At 45.5% G+C, this 15,984-nt stretch overlaps 1 protein-coding gene across 2 annotated transcripts; it reads left to right on the forward strand.

Annotated features, from left to right (window-relative positions):
• Window positions 1–126: 126 nt before the first annotated feature.
• On the forward strand, window positions 127–6,674 carry LOC139541603 (prohibitin-2-like). 2 transcript variants are annotated; one of them, XM_071346418.1, is made up of 10 exons: window positions 127–276; window positions 1,210–1,342; window positions 1,433–1,517; window positions 1,646–1,725; window positions 2,056–2,240; window positions 2,564–2,693; window positions 2,856–2,959; window positions 3,847–3,924; window positions 4,405–4,481; window positions 5,337–6,674. In XM_071346418.1, the coding sequence occupies exons 1-10, from the start codon at window positions 256–258 to the stop codon at window positions 5,356–5,358; spliced, it is 915 nt and encodes a 304-aa protein (XP_071202519.1). In that variant the 5' UTR covers window positions 127–255; the 3' UTR covers window positions 5,359–6,674. The 2 variants fall into 2 exon arrangements, with proteins under 2 accessions (XP_071202519.1, XP_071202518.1); XM_071346417.1 differs by having other exon boundaries at window positions 5,812–6,674.
• The last annotated feature ends 9,310 nt before the right edge of the window (window positions 6,675–15,984 follow it).

Genomic DNA, 15,984 nt, shown 5'->3' on the forward strand with positions numbered 1-15,984 from the left:
ACCTGTATGCAAATTAGAACTAAATATTCATGCATATTTTGACTAAGCCACTCAACACTTCAATAAACCCGTGGGCAGTTAACTTTGATTGTACTCCATTGAATGCAAGCCGGTTTCCTAAAATACAGACTAGCCTAGCCCACCACAGGTCAGCTATATAAGTTTAGCTGCAGTGAACTTCAAGTCCCAGAAAGCCTTTCGCCTGATTGAGTAAAGTTGTCTGTGACGACCTTGGATATCTACTGCACTGCAAGCATGGCGAATAAAGAGCCCAACGTGAGTATTTAAAATAACTACCAACCATACTTACTATATACATAGGGAAGAAATACTTGTTATATTGTCAGCTTGTAGACGCCGTTTGTATTTCAGACACGTGTGTTATATATTATGACTTACATGCTATGCTTGAGAGGAGAAAGAAATAACTAGCACAGGTTAGCTAATAACTAACGTTAACGTTAGCTAGTTATGGTTAACTGGCTAGCTACGCTGGTAGTTAAGACTCATATCCTCTGCAATGCTTGACAACTAGCTATCAAATATAGCAAGTATTTTTTTAGATTCCATATGGAAACTAAAGTTTGCCAATGCCAATTTAGCTAAACAGTTCTCTAACCAGCTAGTAACAGGCCAGGTCTCACGTTACATCAGATGCTAATTAGCTAGCTAACTTGTCTTTGATAATATTTGCTAGTTAGTTACTTCAGAAAGCTAGTTAGCTATGTTTATGTGCAAATATTGGTATTTGGAATAACAGACGAGCCTAACGGGCAGTTACCAAAATAGAACTAGTTAGCAGAACCAACACATTCCAAGTCATTCATTCAATGTCATCACACATGCAGGTAATTTGCCTACCCGTTTCTACGTGGAATACATGGATTTAAGTGCTGCTTAAACGTAAACGTGACTAGTTTACATGCACGTTCATTACTCATTGACCTACACAATCCAGTTCTGTTATAAATGGTCAAGAATATTCGAGGTGAATATGAATGGCAGGCATTGTCTTGGACAAGTACCCCTCAAGACCACCAGATGGGGGAGTTGTGTTAAAAAGCTGGACCATCACAAGAAGCCCTTCAAATCGCTCAATGTATTACTGGCATAATAAATGAACAACTGCAGAGGAAGCCATGTAGTAATTTGTGGAGAAAGGGTCTCTGTCAGATACTTAACATGACGTCCTTGTTCTGTCATTCCCAGAGCTTCCTGACACATCTGCGGGACCTGGCCGGTCGTATGTCTGGTGCGGGGGGCAAGGGAGCAGGGATAGGTATCAAGCTGCTCATTGGTGCTGGAGCTCTGGCCTATGGTGTCAAAGAGGCTACATTCACAGGTATGCTTAACCTCTGGTAGTGGAATGGGTAACACTTATCACAATCATGAGTGCACCCCTCTAATGTTGTGTGAAATGGTTTGTTCCCAGTGGATGGAGGTCAGAGAGCGATCATCTTCAACAGAATTGGGGGGATGCAGATGGACACAGTGCTGGCTGAGGGACTGCACTTCAGGTACACTGTCGTACTCTGTCTCGGGGGGTTTATCATAAAGCCAGGGTCGTCATGTTCGGTAGGCTCCAACTTGAAACAAAACTGAATTCCCATGACCATATTGCAACTGGACAGTTTTTGTTCTTCAGGTTACCATGGATCCAGTACCCAATCATCTATGACATCAGAGCCAGGCCCAGGAAGATCGCTTCACTAACTGGAAGTAAAGGTACATGATGGCAGAAATGGAGGGATGGACACATGCAGACCATTACATTATGTCCAGCAGATCAGTAAAGATGTGATTTATTTTTCTTCTTTAAAACAAAAACAACCTTTTATTTAAATAGGCAAGTCAGTTAAGAACAAGTTCTTATTTACAATGACGGTCTATACCGGACGACGCTGGGCCAATTGTGCGCCGTCTTATGGGACTCCCAATCACGGCCAGTTGTGATACAGCCCCGTGACTCCCCTGTCTCTGTTTCCCCTGTCTCTGTTTCCCCTGTCTCTGTTTCCCCTGTCTCTGTTTCCCCTGTCTCTGTTTCCCCTGGTCTAGATCTGCAGATGATAAACATTGGGCTGCGTGTGCTGTCTCGTCCCGTGGCCGCCAACCTGCCCGCCATGTACCAGCAGCTGGGGAAAGACTATGACGAGAGAGTACTACCCTCCATCGTCAACGAGGTGCTAAAGAGCGTGGTGGCCAAGTTCAATGCCTCACAGCTCATTACTCAGAGAGCACAGGTACGGCACAGGTACTGCCACACAGGTAGACTACAGTTCATCTCAGAGAGCACAGGTACTGCCACACAGGTAGCCTACAGTTCATCTCAGAGAGCACAGGTACTGCCACACAGGTACTGCCACACAGGTAGCTTACAGTTCATCTCAGAGCACAGGTACTGCCACACAGAAGTTATGGATTATATGGGACCATGGTTGTGTACTTTGCCGGTCTCTGCTTAAAAAATGGACATGCATTAGATTGACACGTGAACTCCTGCATATATTTAGCCTTTTCCCTGAAGGTGTTTTATGAGTCTGCCGTGTTCCTGGGTCTACTGTAGGTGTCCTTGTTGATTCGCCGGGAGCTGTTTGAGAGAGCCAAAGACTTCAACATCATCCTGGACGATGTGGCCATCACAGAGCTGAGCTTCAGCAGGGAGTACACTGCTGCCGTAGAGGCCAAACAAGTTGGTAGGTACCCATTGTGGGGGGGGGGGGGGGGTGTATATGGCTGTCTGTGGATGTGTACTTGCTTGTGTTAGGTTGTCTGCATATGTGTGTGGGGGGGTTCTCAGTACGCTAACGTGTGTGAGAACATGCATTGGGTTTAAACACAGCCTGTGTTTTTTACAGCCCAACAGGAGGCCCAGAGAGCCCAGTTCTACGTGGAGAAAGCCAAGCAGGACCAGAGACAAAAGATTATTCAGGCGGAGGGAGAGGCAGAGGCTGCCAAGATGGTAACACATTAACTTCACCACAACCTGTCAAGATAGTAACACATTAACTTCACCACAACCTGCCAAGATAGTAACACATTAACTTCACCACAACCTGCCAAGATGGTAACACATTAACTTCACCACAACCTGCCAAGATGGTAACACATTAACTTCACCACAACCTGCCAAGATGGTAACACATTAACCTCACCACAACCTGCCAAGATGGTAACACATTAACTTCACCACAACCTGCCAAGATGGTAACACATTAACCTCACCACAACCTCTAGACAATCTGCGCCCTTCTCCTCACATGACTTCAAAACCGGATTATTCTGGTCTACAATAGTTTTTTTTATTGACTCCTAACGTGTTATATGAATTCCCTTTTTTTTTACTAAGTTACCCAAACTACATAACACCTGCCCAGACCCACCTGCTCACACCCCCTCCATCAACTACATCACCCCTGCCCAGACCCACCTGCCCAGACCCACCTGCTCACACCCCCTCCATCAACTACATCACCCCTGCCCAGACCCACCTGCTCACACCACAATCTCCAGCTCCCGCGTCACTCTCCACCACATGACCTCAAACTGCACCATTTTGTGTCTCCCGTCACCCACACACTTTCAACATTTAGATAATAAAGCATGTGACCTTTCCGTTGCGTTAACGACGGAGGATTGATTGATTTCCACTTAAGTATACATGTTTTCCCAAGATGATTGTCGAAAAGTATCGTCCAATCCATCGGGTATCTCACTGCACCGTCATATGCCATGTCTTGAAATATGCAGACAGACGGATTAAAAGTTAATTGCCATTGTAATACTAATGACATATGTGAATTTCATTAAGTATTCCTTCATTATGGCTCTTATGTGTTTGTGTTGTAGTTGGGGCAAGCAGTGACAAAGAATCCTGGATACCTGAAGCTTCGACGAATCCGAGCTGCCCAGGCCATTGCTAAGACGGTGAGTTGTAATCTTGTCCTCGTTCCTGTATAAAGGAATTGGAGATCAATGGCGTTATGTTCTCATAACTACTTTATTCATTCATTTAGGAGGAAATCGTTACTCGACCTTTGATGTTATTGTTCCAGTCAGAATGGTGTCATTCATTTAGGAGGAAATCGTTACTCGACCTTTGATGTTATTGTTCCAGTCAGAATGGTGTCATTCATTTAGGAGGAAATCGTTACTCGACCTTTGATGTTATTGTTCCAGTCAGAATGGTGTCATTCATTTTAGCAGCCTGTTCTTGTTGTGGCTGTTTGGTTCTCATTGCCATGGTAACCCACCGTGCAGTTAGCTGGTTATATCGGTATCTTCCATTATTTTCTGAGCCAATAGGACTGAAGGAGGGTTGTTTACCCTTCTGCTATGAGCTGCTACAAGACTAACTCTGTGATACTGTGTTTTCAACTGGGTGTTTTGTCTGTTATGTTGTCTCAGGTGGCAACGTCCCAGAACAAGGTGTACCTTTCCGCCGACAACCTGGTCCTCAACCTTCAAGACGATTCTTTTAACAAGTATGTTTCTCTTAGCTTCACTCTCTCTTAGCTTCACTCTCTCTTAGCTTCACTCTCTCTTAGCTTCACTTTCGCAACATCATGTCCTAGTCTGGCTCTGTCCTTTTCTTGCATGGCTCAACACTACCCAGATGGTTTGTTGTAGTTGCCTCAAGCAGGGTTAGCTCTCACATGAGTGTTCACATCCACAATTTTGCACACTGTGTAGTGCATTACAGGTGCTGGGGAAAGTCAATGGCAATATTGGGGGGGGGAAGACATTCCTTCTCTATCACATTGCCTGTGGGGGAAAGTAGAAATTTCCTGAAGATGGTCTGGATTGTTTTGTGAAGCGGCTCCATACTAGCTCAAAGAGAACATGATTTTTAGCAAAACCATGCCGGGCATGACTGCTCTTCTCACGTTCCCTCCAGTGTGCATGTCGAGTCATTTTCACAGCTTTGACCTATGACCACCAGGAGCGTTCATTAGGCACGACAATTTGAAGACAACAGGCTGAAAACAGGGAAGGACTATCCAACGAGAAACGCTAGTTTTCCTTACAGAACATGTTTTGTTACGGTGTGCGCTAATTGAACACGACTCTGGTCTTTACGCTCCATCTCACTGCTTTGCCTGGTCACTAGAATGAGAATGACCCTGGTCTTTACGCTCCATCTCACTGCTTTGCCTGGTCACTAGAATGAGAATGACCCTGGTCTTTACGCTCCATCTCACTGCTTTGCCTGGTCACTAGAATGAGAATGACCCTGGTCTTTACGCTCCATCTCACTGCTTTGCCTGGTCACTAGAATGAGAATGACTCTGGTCTGTGCCACACTGAAGTATTTCTCCTCTTATCTTAACGCTGCCAAGGATCTTTAGTGTCCATGTGTAGCTGTTCACAGAAACGGAGACACAGCCTGGTGCAAGAACACCTCTCATTCATAACTCATATACATGTTATATTATTATACAGTTGACAATAATGGCAAGACAAACATAATGAGATATATTCAGGAACATGTCTGCAACCCTGTCCATCATGTGTGTTGATGTTTACTGAAGTTAGTGTCTTGTCAAAGCCTTGAAGAAATGGTGAAAAATTTGATTTTCTTTTTCTCGCTCATGACTAAATCTCATGTCACCATTTTGTGTCATCAAACACTTAGAGCACTTTAAAATAACATTTTATCCAAATCTTCCTTTTTTACATTTTTTATTGCTGTTATGTTTTCCCCTTATGATTGCCTTATTGTGAATCCTCTTTTTGTTTTTAGAAAAGGACTATAAAGAATACTATGTATGTATCATTAACACGGGCAACCCCCCCTCTCTGCTTCCGTTTCAGTCTATCACTGGGAAAGAAGTAGGCTTTTGAGAAAGCCTCTAGCATTCCACCTGTCTGAGGCTACATCTACTGCTAAGACCTGTCTGTCCACCTGCCTAGTAATCTGATTGTATCCAAGTGGTTTACCATCTCGCTGAAGAGGACTCTAAAGCGTTGGCTGTCTCTGTACAGTAAACCTATGGGACTAGTGGTGTGTATCTGACATGGCTTGGTTCAGATGGAACCTGCAGGGATGATGACATCATAATGGGATTTGGAATCTATAGTGTTTTGTGGAATCAAACCAAAATGGCACAAGCCTATAACAACATAATCAGCTGCTTTGTTGTCAATAAGCTGTGTAGATGATGCTGTAGGAATCCTACTTGTTCTGTCTAGCCCTAGATGCTTTTTGTGTACATGTGTTGTTGAGAACAGCAGGACTAGGCTCTTGGGCTGCGTTTAGACAGGCAGCCCAATTCTGATCTATTTATTTACTAATTGGTCTTTTGATTAATCAGATCAGCTCTGAAAAGAAGCTGGTGTGATTGGTCAAAAGACCAATTGGTAGACAAAATATCTGAAATGGGCTGCTGTTCTGAACTCAGCCTTGGTGCCTCAGATGTGTACTAATAACTTTAAGTCCTTTCTTTTTTCTATGAAACTACTGCTGGGACTAGCTGCCCTCTCTCGTTGTGTTAAATGACAACCATATTATCTGATTACACCTCTGCTGTGGAACAGTACTACCCCTCCATGCGATCAAGGGTCTGCCAAAATGATTCCATCCACTAGTTTGGAGCTGATCGAGAAGGCTTTTCCCTTCTAAGTGTTATTACATTGTTCACTGTTGACGTGACTAAAAATAAACGGACGGCACAGTATGTTTTATTTCAGAATCTTTTTACATGTTCTTGTGTGTGCATGTTTGTTTTGGAAAAAAACACATTTATGTAAGTACTATTACAAAATTGCTTGCTATTCTCCACATTCAGGTTTTCCGAGAAATGAAATGATCCCATGACTGAAACAGACGTATTGGATAACAGTATAGCCTGTTATTGTACTAGGGAGAGCTCTAGCTGTACATCTGCAGTGGAGTTAAAGCCGCTATATGACTTTCCGTTAATAGATTGAATGTGTTTTGATGCTGTGTCTTTTTTTTTTATTGCCATTCAATGTTCCAAACCTATTGCTTACTGAATGTCTGCTGCAGAGGGACGAGGGAGCCATGAGGAAATTAGTTTAGTCATGGAAGTAAGTGCTGAAAACGAATTGGCTTCCTATTTGAAAAGATGGAGAACAAACTGAAGGAAAAATACTGGAGTTCTGGTCAATGTTCAGCCAACTGGTGCAAAAATAATATTGAGATGGGATATACAGAGCATTAGAAAAATATTCACATCTATTTACTTTATCCACATTTTGGTACTTTACAGCCTTACTCTAAAATTGATTAAATTGTTTTTTCCCCCTTCAGTCTACACAACACCCCATAATGGAAAAATAAATAGATATTTAGACAAACTCAATCAAATGTATTTATAAAGCCCTTCTTACATCAGCTGATGTCAAAGTGCTGTACAGAAACCCAGCCTAAAACCCCAAACAGCAAGCAGTGCAGGTGTAGAAGCACAGTGGCTAGGAAAAACTCAGAAAGGCTGAAACCTAGAGAGGAACCAGGCTATGAGGGTTGGCCAGTCCTCTTCTGGCTGTGCCGGGTGGAGATTATAACAGAACATGGCGAAGCTGCTCAAATGTTCATAGATGACCAGCAGGGTCAAATAATAATCACAGTGGTTGTAGAGGGTGCAATAGGTCAGCACCTCAGGAGTAAAATGTCAGCTGGCTTTTCATAGCCGATCATTCAGAGTATCTCTACCGCTCATGCTGTCTCTAGAGAGTTGAAAACAGGTCTGGGACAGGTAGCACATCCGGTGAACAGGTCAGGGTCTCATAGCCACAGGCAGAACAGTTCAAACTGGAGCAACAGCACTACCAGGTGGACTGGGGACAGCGAGGAGTCATCAGGCCAGGTAGTCCTGAGGCATGGTCCTCGGGCTCAGGTCCTCCGAGAGAAAGAAAATTAGAGAGCATACTTAAATTCGCACAGGACAGCGGATAAGACAGGAGAAATACTCCAGATTTAATAGACTGACCCTAGCCCCCCCCCAACACAAACTATTGCAGCATAACTACTGGAGGCTGGGAGGGGTCGGGAGACGTGGCCCCGTCCGACGATACCCCCGGACAGGGCCAAACAGGCAAGATATAACCCAACCCACAGCCCCCACACCACTAGAGGGATATCTTCAACCACCAACTTACTATCCTAAGACGAGGCTGAGTATAGCCCACACAGCACCAACCCGGACAGGAAGATCACGTTAGTGACTCAACCCACTCAAGTGACGCACCCCTCCTAGGGACGGCATGGAAGAGCACCAGTAAGCAAGTGACTCAGCCCCTGTAAAAGGGTTTGAGGCAGAGAATCCAAGTGGAGAAGCGGTGAAACTGATCACGTAAGTATTCAGACCCTTTACACAGTACTTTGTTGAAGCACCTTTGGCAGCGATTACAGCCTCGAGGCTTCTTGGGTATGACGCTACAAGCTTGGCACACCTGTATTGGGGAGTTTCTCCGATTCTTCTCTGCAGATCCTCTCAAGCTCTGTCAGGTTGGATGGGGAGCGTCGCTGCACAGCTATTTTCAGGTCTCTCCAGAGATGTTTGATCAGGTTCAAGTCCGTGCTCTGGCTGAGCCTCTCAAGGACATTCAGAGACTTGTCCCGAAGCCACTCTTGGCTGTGTCCTAAGGGTTGTTGTCCTGTTGGAAGGTGAACCATCGCTCTAGTCTGAGGTCCTGAGCGCTCTGGAACAGGTTTTCATCAAGGATCTCTCTGTCCTTTGCTCCGTTCGTCTTTCCCTCGATCCTGACTAGTCTCCCAGTCCCTGCCGCTGAAAAACATCCCCACAGCATGATGCTGCCACCACCATGCTTCACCGTAGGGATGGTATTGGCCAGATGATGACCCGTGCCTTCTTTCCTCCAGACGTGACGCTTGGCATTCAGACCAAAAAGTTCAATCTTGGTTTCATCAGACCAGAGAATCTTGTTTCTCATGGTCTGAGAGTCCTTTAGGTGCCTTTTGGCAAACTCCAAGTGAGCTGTCATGTGCCTTTTACTGAGGAGTGGCTTCCGTCTGGACGGTTCTCCCATCTCCACAGAGGAACTCTGGAGCTCTGTCAGAGTGACAATCGAGTTCTTGGTCACCTCCCTGACCAAGGCCCTTCTCCCCTGATTGCTCAGTTTGAGTGGGCAGCCACCGCTAGTAAGAGTCTTGGTGGTTCCAAACTACTTCCGTTTAATAATGATGTAGGCCACTGTGTTTTTGGGGACCTTCAATGCTGCAGAAATGTTTTGGTATCCTTCCCCAGATCTGTGCCTCGACGCAATCCTGTCTCGGAGCGCTGCAGACAATTCCTTCGACCTCATGGCTTGGTTTTTGCTCTGGCATCCACTGTCAACTGTGGGACCTTTTATATGGACAGGTGTGTGGCTTTCCAAAACATGTTCAATCAATTGAATTTACCACAGGTGGACTCCACAAGTTGTAGAAACATCTTAAGGATGATCAATGGAAACAGAATGCACCTGAGCTCAATTTCAAGTTTTTCAGCTTCTGGATCTGGGCCCACTGCTTTTCCTCTGTGGCCTAAATAACATCAGCCTCTGAATCTGGGCCCACTGTTCTTCCTCTGTGGCCCAAAATAACATCAGCCTCTGAATCTGGGCCCACTGTTCTTCCTCTGTGGCCTAAATAACATCAGCCTCTGAATCTGGGCCCACTGTTCTTCCTCTGTGGCCCAAAATAACATCAGCCTCTGAATCTGGGCCCACTGTTCTTCCTCTGTGGCCCAAAATAACATCAGCCTCTGAATCTGGGCCCACTGTTCTTCCTCTGTGGCCCAAAATAACATCAGCCTCTGAATCTGGGCCCACTGTTCTTCCTCTGTGGCCCAAAATAACATCAGCCTCTGAATCTGGGCCCACTGTTCTTCCTCTGTGGCCCAAAATAACATCAGCCTCTGAATCTGGGCCCACTGTTCTTCCTCTGTGGCCCAAAATAACATCACTATTAATCTGGTTGTGGTTATGTGCTCCCACAGGGAGAGAAGTCATCTATAGTATATTTACTTTATGTTGGATATAAGAAGTTTCCCTTAGGCACAGATCTAGGACCATCTTACCCTGGCCTCCCCTATTTCTAATCTTTACTACTAGGGGGGAATGCAAAACAAACATGTCAGTGGTGGGGGGGGGGGGGGGGGGGGTTTGATAAAGTACTCCGTTATGACACAATCCATTCTACTGTTCCCCAGCAAGATGTAATCACGTACAGCTCTCCCATTGGTTTCTTTGTATTTGCATTCTTTAAAGGGCACCAATGACCTGCGTAAATCGTAAGGAAAACATGGGAAGTGGTATTTTTGGAAGGGTGTCTGCTTTTGCTCAACATGCTAAAACTAACTGAACATTGGGGTGGGTAATAATTCTATATTTTTTTGCCCCTTTTTTTTCTCCCCCAATTTCATGGTATCCAATTGGTAGTTAGTCTTGTCTCGTCGTTGCAACTCCCGTACGGACTCAGAACAGACGAAGGCCGAGAGTCGTGCGTCCTCCGAAACACAACTATTTATAAAATTGCCCCCCCCCCCCCAAAAAAAAAAAATTTCAAATCGGAATTTATTTTGTTCTCAAACGACAAGTCCTGGCTCTATGACGTGGTGCAGTTCCAATGTGTCCAGGTAGTTCCACCTTTTCCCCACATGATGGCGCCCCTTGCAAAGCTATGGAACTCCTTAAACCTTGATATAATCTAGGGACACTGCAGAGAAGCCATGGCCGTTATTTGATCAAATCTTATAATGTAATAATTTTCGGGCTTCATGCAATCCTATGACATAATTTAACAATGCAGGTTTTTAAGTCATGCTGCTGCTGCAGGTATTGTGGATGTGCACTGCCGTGAATGATTATGTGGTGTGCAGTCTGTGTGCAATGAAGGTTATGTTTCTGCATGTGTGTTTGCCAGGATGCTTGTAGACGTACTGCATGCAGGAGTGGTTTAGAGGTAATGCTCTGTTTAATGGGTTAGTTTTGACCACAGGCAGCACCTGTTCCTGTGCGCTGGCTGCCTATTCCTGTGCGCTGGCTGCCTGTTCCTGTGCGCTGGCTGCCTGTTCCTGTGCGCTGGCTGCCTGTTCCTGTGTGCTGGCTGCCTGTGTGTTGGCTTCTTGTGTGCTGACTGCCTGTGTGTTGGCTGCCTGTGTGCTGACTGCCTGTTCCTGTGCGCTGGCTGCCTGTTCCTGTGCGCTGGCTGCCTGTTCCTGTGCGCTGGCTGCCTGTTCCTGTGTGCTGGCTGCCTGTGTGTTGGCTTCTTGTGTGCTGACTGCCTGTGTGTTGGCTGCCTGTGTGCTGACTGCCTGTTCCTGTGTGCTGGCTGCCTGTTCCTGTGTGCTGGCTGCCTGTGTGTTGGCTGCCAATTCCTGTGTGCTTGGCTGCCTGTTCCTGTGTGCTGGATGCCTGTTTGCTGGCTGCCTGTTCCTGTGAGTAGACTACAGGCAGTTCTGAATATGCATCTTACTCTTACTCTCTCTCCCTTCCCTTCTTGACTCCCTATCCCCTCCCCCTCTCTTCCTCCCCTTCTTCACTCCCATTCCCTCTCTGGTCTCTCCCTCCCCTTTTCTCTATCTCCCTCCCCCTCCCCCCTCTTTCACTCTCTTCCTGTCCCCTTTCCTGTTCATTCGCTCACTCAGAGCAAAAGGGGAGGGGGGGGGGGGGCAGCAGCTTACTGCTCAGCTGGTGTGTTTCCATAGAAACACTGACCTCACGCTGTGACAGGCGATCTGGGCCGGTTGCCATGGTGATCTGCTGTGACATCAAACCTGAGCCTCTAGTTGCCATGATACCACACCTACCGGCTCAGCAGCAGCTATTTCAGTCCTAGTCTTTGAGCCTTATTACAATGTTCCAGTTTTTAACACAGCGCCATATTGTGTTCTGTGTTCTCATTCTGTCCTTGTCTGCGTGTGCAGCAGAGTGCAGTAGCCTACATGCAGGAAAGGATCTGTGTTCTGACCGTGGTTGCCCGTCTCTCATTTATAGGTGTACGTACTATGTACGACCACAGTAACGCAGATGTAATATACAATATACAATCACTGTCTGGACTGTATCCCCATTACATCAGCTACTGTCTGCTGGAGCGTCTGTGTGTCTGGTAGAGCGAATGAGAGAGTGTGTGTGTGTGTGTGTGTGTGTGTGTGTGTGTGTGTGTGTGTGTGTGTGTGTGTGTGTGTGTGTGTGTGTGTGTGTGTGTGTGTGTGTGTGTGTGTGTGTGTGTGTGTGTGTGTGTGTGTGTGGCATAGCATCTGGTTGTCTATGGCTGAGGGTAAATGTGCTATGTGTGTGTGTGTGTGTGTGTGTGTGCGTGTGCACGCTTACACTGCATCTGTGCTCAGTGTCATTGAGAGGGCTGCAAGGACACACAGGATTATCAGCTCTGAGGGTAATCTGGAGATGCTGCTAGCTTTACATTAGAATCTCTATGTACTCTCTTTAGCCTCTCTGGTGTGTGTGTGTGTGTGTGTGTGTGTGTGTGTGTGTGTGTGTGTGTGTGTGTGTGTGTGTGTGTGTGTGTGTGTGTGTGTGTGTGTGTGTGTGTGTGTGTGTGTGTGTGTGTGTGTGTGTGTGTGTGTGTGTGTGTGTGTGGACACATGCTTCCGTCTGTCAACTATATACTCTACACTGTCATTAAGCTCCTCTGTGCTCGGGTCAGTTTTACCATTCAGTGTGTTTCTCCATATGAACACATGTGTTTTGTGTTTTATTTACTAGGCCACACAGCAGGTAGAGACCTTAAAGACAGATCTGCTCTATCATGTGGCCCATTTTGATCCTGTGTTGTCATAGAGTTACAAGACGTTTAGTAATTGCTCATGATAAAGACGTGGGTTTCCAGGGACCTGTATTAAGGGCATTTATGACATTAGTACCAAAATATATGTACTCATACTGGGGTAAGTCGCTCTGGATAAGAGTGTCTTCTAAATGATTCAAATGTAATGTGTGTGTTTGTGGTGAGTGCCTATGTTCTCCTGAGTGTTGTGTATGTTGTGTGTGTTCCCAAAAAAATGACTGTGTGCTTTTGTAAAATTGTGTGGTGCGTTAGTGACATGTTTTTTTTTTTCAGTCTCTACGGAGTACAGTAATCACCTCCGGTGCAGCCAGCCTCTCTGTCTGTCATCACTCATGCACTGCAGCACATATCTGTTTTTCAACCAGGTGGTCAGGCAAGAGGCAGGCAAGTCGTACATGAGGTCTTGTTCCTTAGTGTGTGAGCAAGCTAGAGATGAACCTGCTTTCTGAGCGTGCAGGTCATTATGGTAAAGTAGGTTTCATTACGGATGGTGCTGGCCTGGTTGCTGACTGGTGGGTTTGTTCAGTTCCTCACTCACGTGGTCCGTCCCAGCTACCCCAGGCTCACCTCGCAGCAACTGTTTTCAACCTGGTTCTCCCCCCAGTACATCTGATAACCGAGAAAGACAATGAGGGTCGTTCTGGAATAGGGTGCCAAACCTAGTATGTGACAGATTTGAGTAGGTTTAGTTGGATCAATCCACAATAAATGATGTAGCAACATTATCCAAGTTGTGTGTTCAGAGATCTGTGTGTGAGCAGCCCAACACAACCTCTCTGTCTGCTCTGCTGTTTTGATGAACCACTGCTTCCTGTTCTACCTAGGAGGAAGTGTGCCCCAGGTACATATCTAGCCACAACCATGCCAGTCAGAACAGCCTTCATTTCCATAAATACGATTGTGCTGCATATGTCGGCTCAGTAGGGAACTGACTTTAAAAACCACAATGCCTATAAGCAGAGATCATATTGAACCACCTCTTTCCTGTGTGTTCTCCTAAACTACAGGACCTCACTGTGGATTCTACTGTGTCCGACTCAAACCAGACACCCTGCAGGAAACGTTCAGGGAGAGTCCTCACAATAGAGGTATTTTTGTACAGAGCTGAAGGAAGCAGGCTAAATGAGGACTTGTGTACCACAGGACAACTGGTGTGGGTCTGATCAGGGTTAACAAGAGCAGGGTAGTATTTTAACGGTCTAAGGCACTGCATCTCAGTGCTATAGAGGCGTCACTACAGACCCTGGTTAGATTCCAGGCTGTATCACAACCGGGCCCGTGATTGGGAGTCCCATAGGGCAGCGCACAATTGGCCCAGCGTCGTTAGGATTTCGCCGGTGTAGGCCGTCATTGTAAATAATAATTTGGTTCTTAACTGACTTGCCTAGTTAAATTAAAGGTTAAATGTAATAATATTAAATAAATTAATCTGTGAGTGTAAAGTTAACCTTATGTCTGCTTTGAAATGTGATTATTCTGTTTGATAAATGTACCATATTCACTTCCAAGGGTTTCTTAGATCACTGTTTTAGCTTGAGTTCTCTGTATTCAATGGGCACGAAGTCTACCTCCATTAAACCAAATGCCAAGAGACTCTGTTGATACAGACTTCAATTATGAGCTGCATTCAAGATACTTTGTTGTTGTCATCGATATTGTTATTCTTTCATTAGTAATGAAAAAATGTGACCTGGGATTATTATTTAAAAAAAATGGGGGGGGGGGGGGGTTTACTCTTCGTGGTCTATGCGAATCTGAAATGCATCCTGAAGCAAGAATGACGCTAAGTGCTGAAGGAGATGAGAGAGGCTGTGTGTTACCCTTTCCAATTCCCTTTGTTTGAAATGAGTGTCACCATTAAAACTTATGTTCCTGGCTGAGAATGCTAAGAGGCTGTGTGGTGACGTTACCCCTAGACTCTGATCTAATGTCAGTTTTTATTTTGTCTCCCTTGTGGTTAAGGTTAGGGACTGGACAGGATAAGCTGATCCTAGATCTGTGCTTAAGGGCAGGAGTGAACAGCTTGGTCGTGAGGTTGCAGTATATAATTTGAACTGAAGAGGGCTGCAGGGTACATTTGTTCCTCTCTATCATTTAGATAGGAACAAGAAGAGGGATAAAAGACTCACAGTGCTTAAATGGTTATCTTCTACAGTCACATCAAAGGTCACATCAAAGGTCACCTTCTACGGTCACATCAAAGGTTACCTTCTACGGTCACATCCAAGGTCACCTTCTACAGTCACATCAAAGGTCACCTTCTACGGTCACATCAAAGGTTACCTTCTACCGTCACATCAAAGGTTACCTTCTACGGTCACATCCAAGGTCACCTTCTACGGTCACATCCAAGGTCACCTTCTACGGTCACATCAAAGGTCACCTTCTACGGTCACATCAAAGGTCACCTTCTACGGTCACATCAAAGGTCACCTTCTACAGTCACATCAAAGGTCACCTTCTACCGTCACATCAAAGGTCACCTTCTACCGTCACATCAAAGGTCACCTTCTACGGTCACATCAAAGGTCACCTTCTACGGTCACATCCAAGGTCACCTTCTACGGTCACATCCAAGGTCACCTTCTACGGTCACATCCAAGGTCACCTTCTACGGTCACATCAAAGGTCACCTTCTACGGTCACATCAAAGGTCACCTTCTACGGTCACATCAAAGGTCACCTTCTACAGTCACATCAAAGGTCACCTTCTACCGTCACATCAAAGGTCACCTTCTACCGTCACATCAAAGGTCACCTTCTACGGTCACATCAAAGGTCACCTTCTACGGTCACATCCAAGGTCACCTTCTACGGTCACATCCAAGGTCACCTTCTACGGTCACATCAAAGGTTACCTTCTACGGTCACATCAAAGGTCACCTTCTACGGTCACATCAAAGGTTACCTTCTACCGTCACATCAAAGGTTACCTTCTACAGTCACCCCTCAGAGCCTGGTTCCTCTCTAGGTTTCTTCCTAGGTGCCTGCCTTTCTAGGGAGTTTTTCCTAGCCACCATGCTTCTACATCTGCATTGCTTGCTGTTTGGGGTTTTAGGCTGGGTTTCTGTACAGCACTTTGTGACATCAGCTGATGTAAGAAGGGATTTATAAATACATTTGATTGATTTGATTGATTGATGTCATAAAGCAGAGAAACAACAGACAGTTTATGGAGTCTATTCTATGGTATTATTCTCAAGTATGTCTCA

The sequence above is a fragment of the Salvelinus alpinus genome, chromosome 16 (assembly GCF_045679555.1).
Source record: "Salvelinus alpinus chromosome 16, SLU_Salpinus.1, whole genome shotgun sequence".
In the NCBI taxonomy this organism is placed as follows: Eukaryota; Metazoa; Chordata; class Actinopteri; order Salmoniformes; family Salmonidae; genus Salvelinus; species Salvelinus alpinus.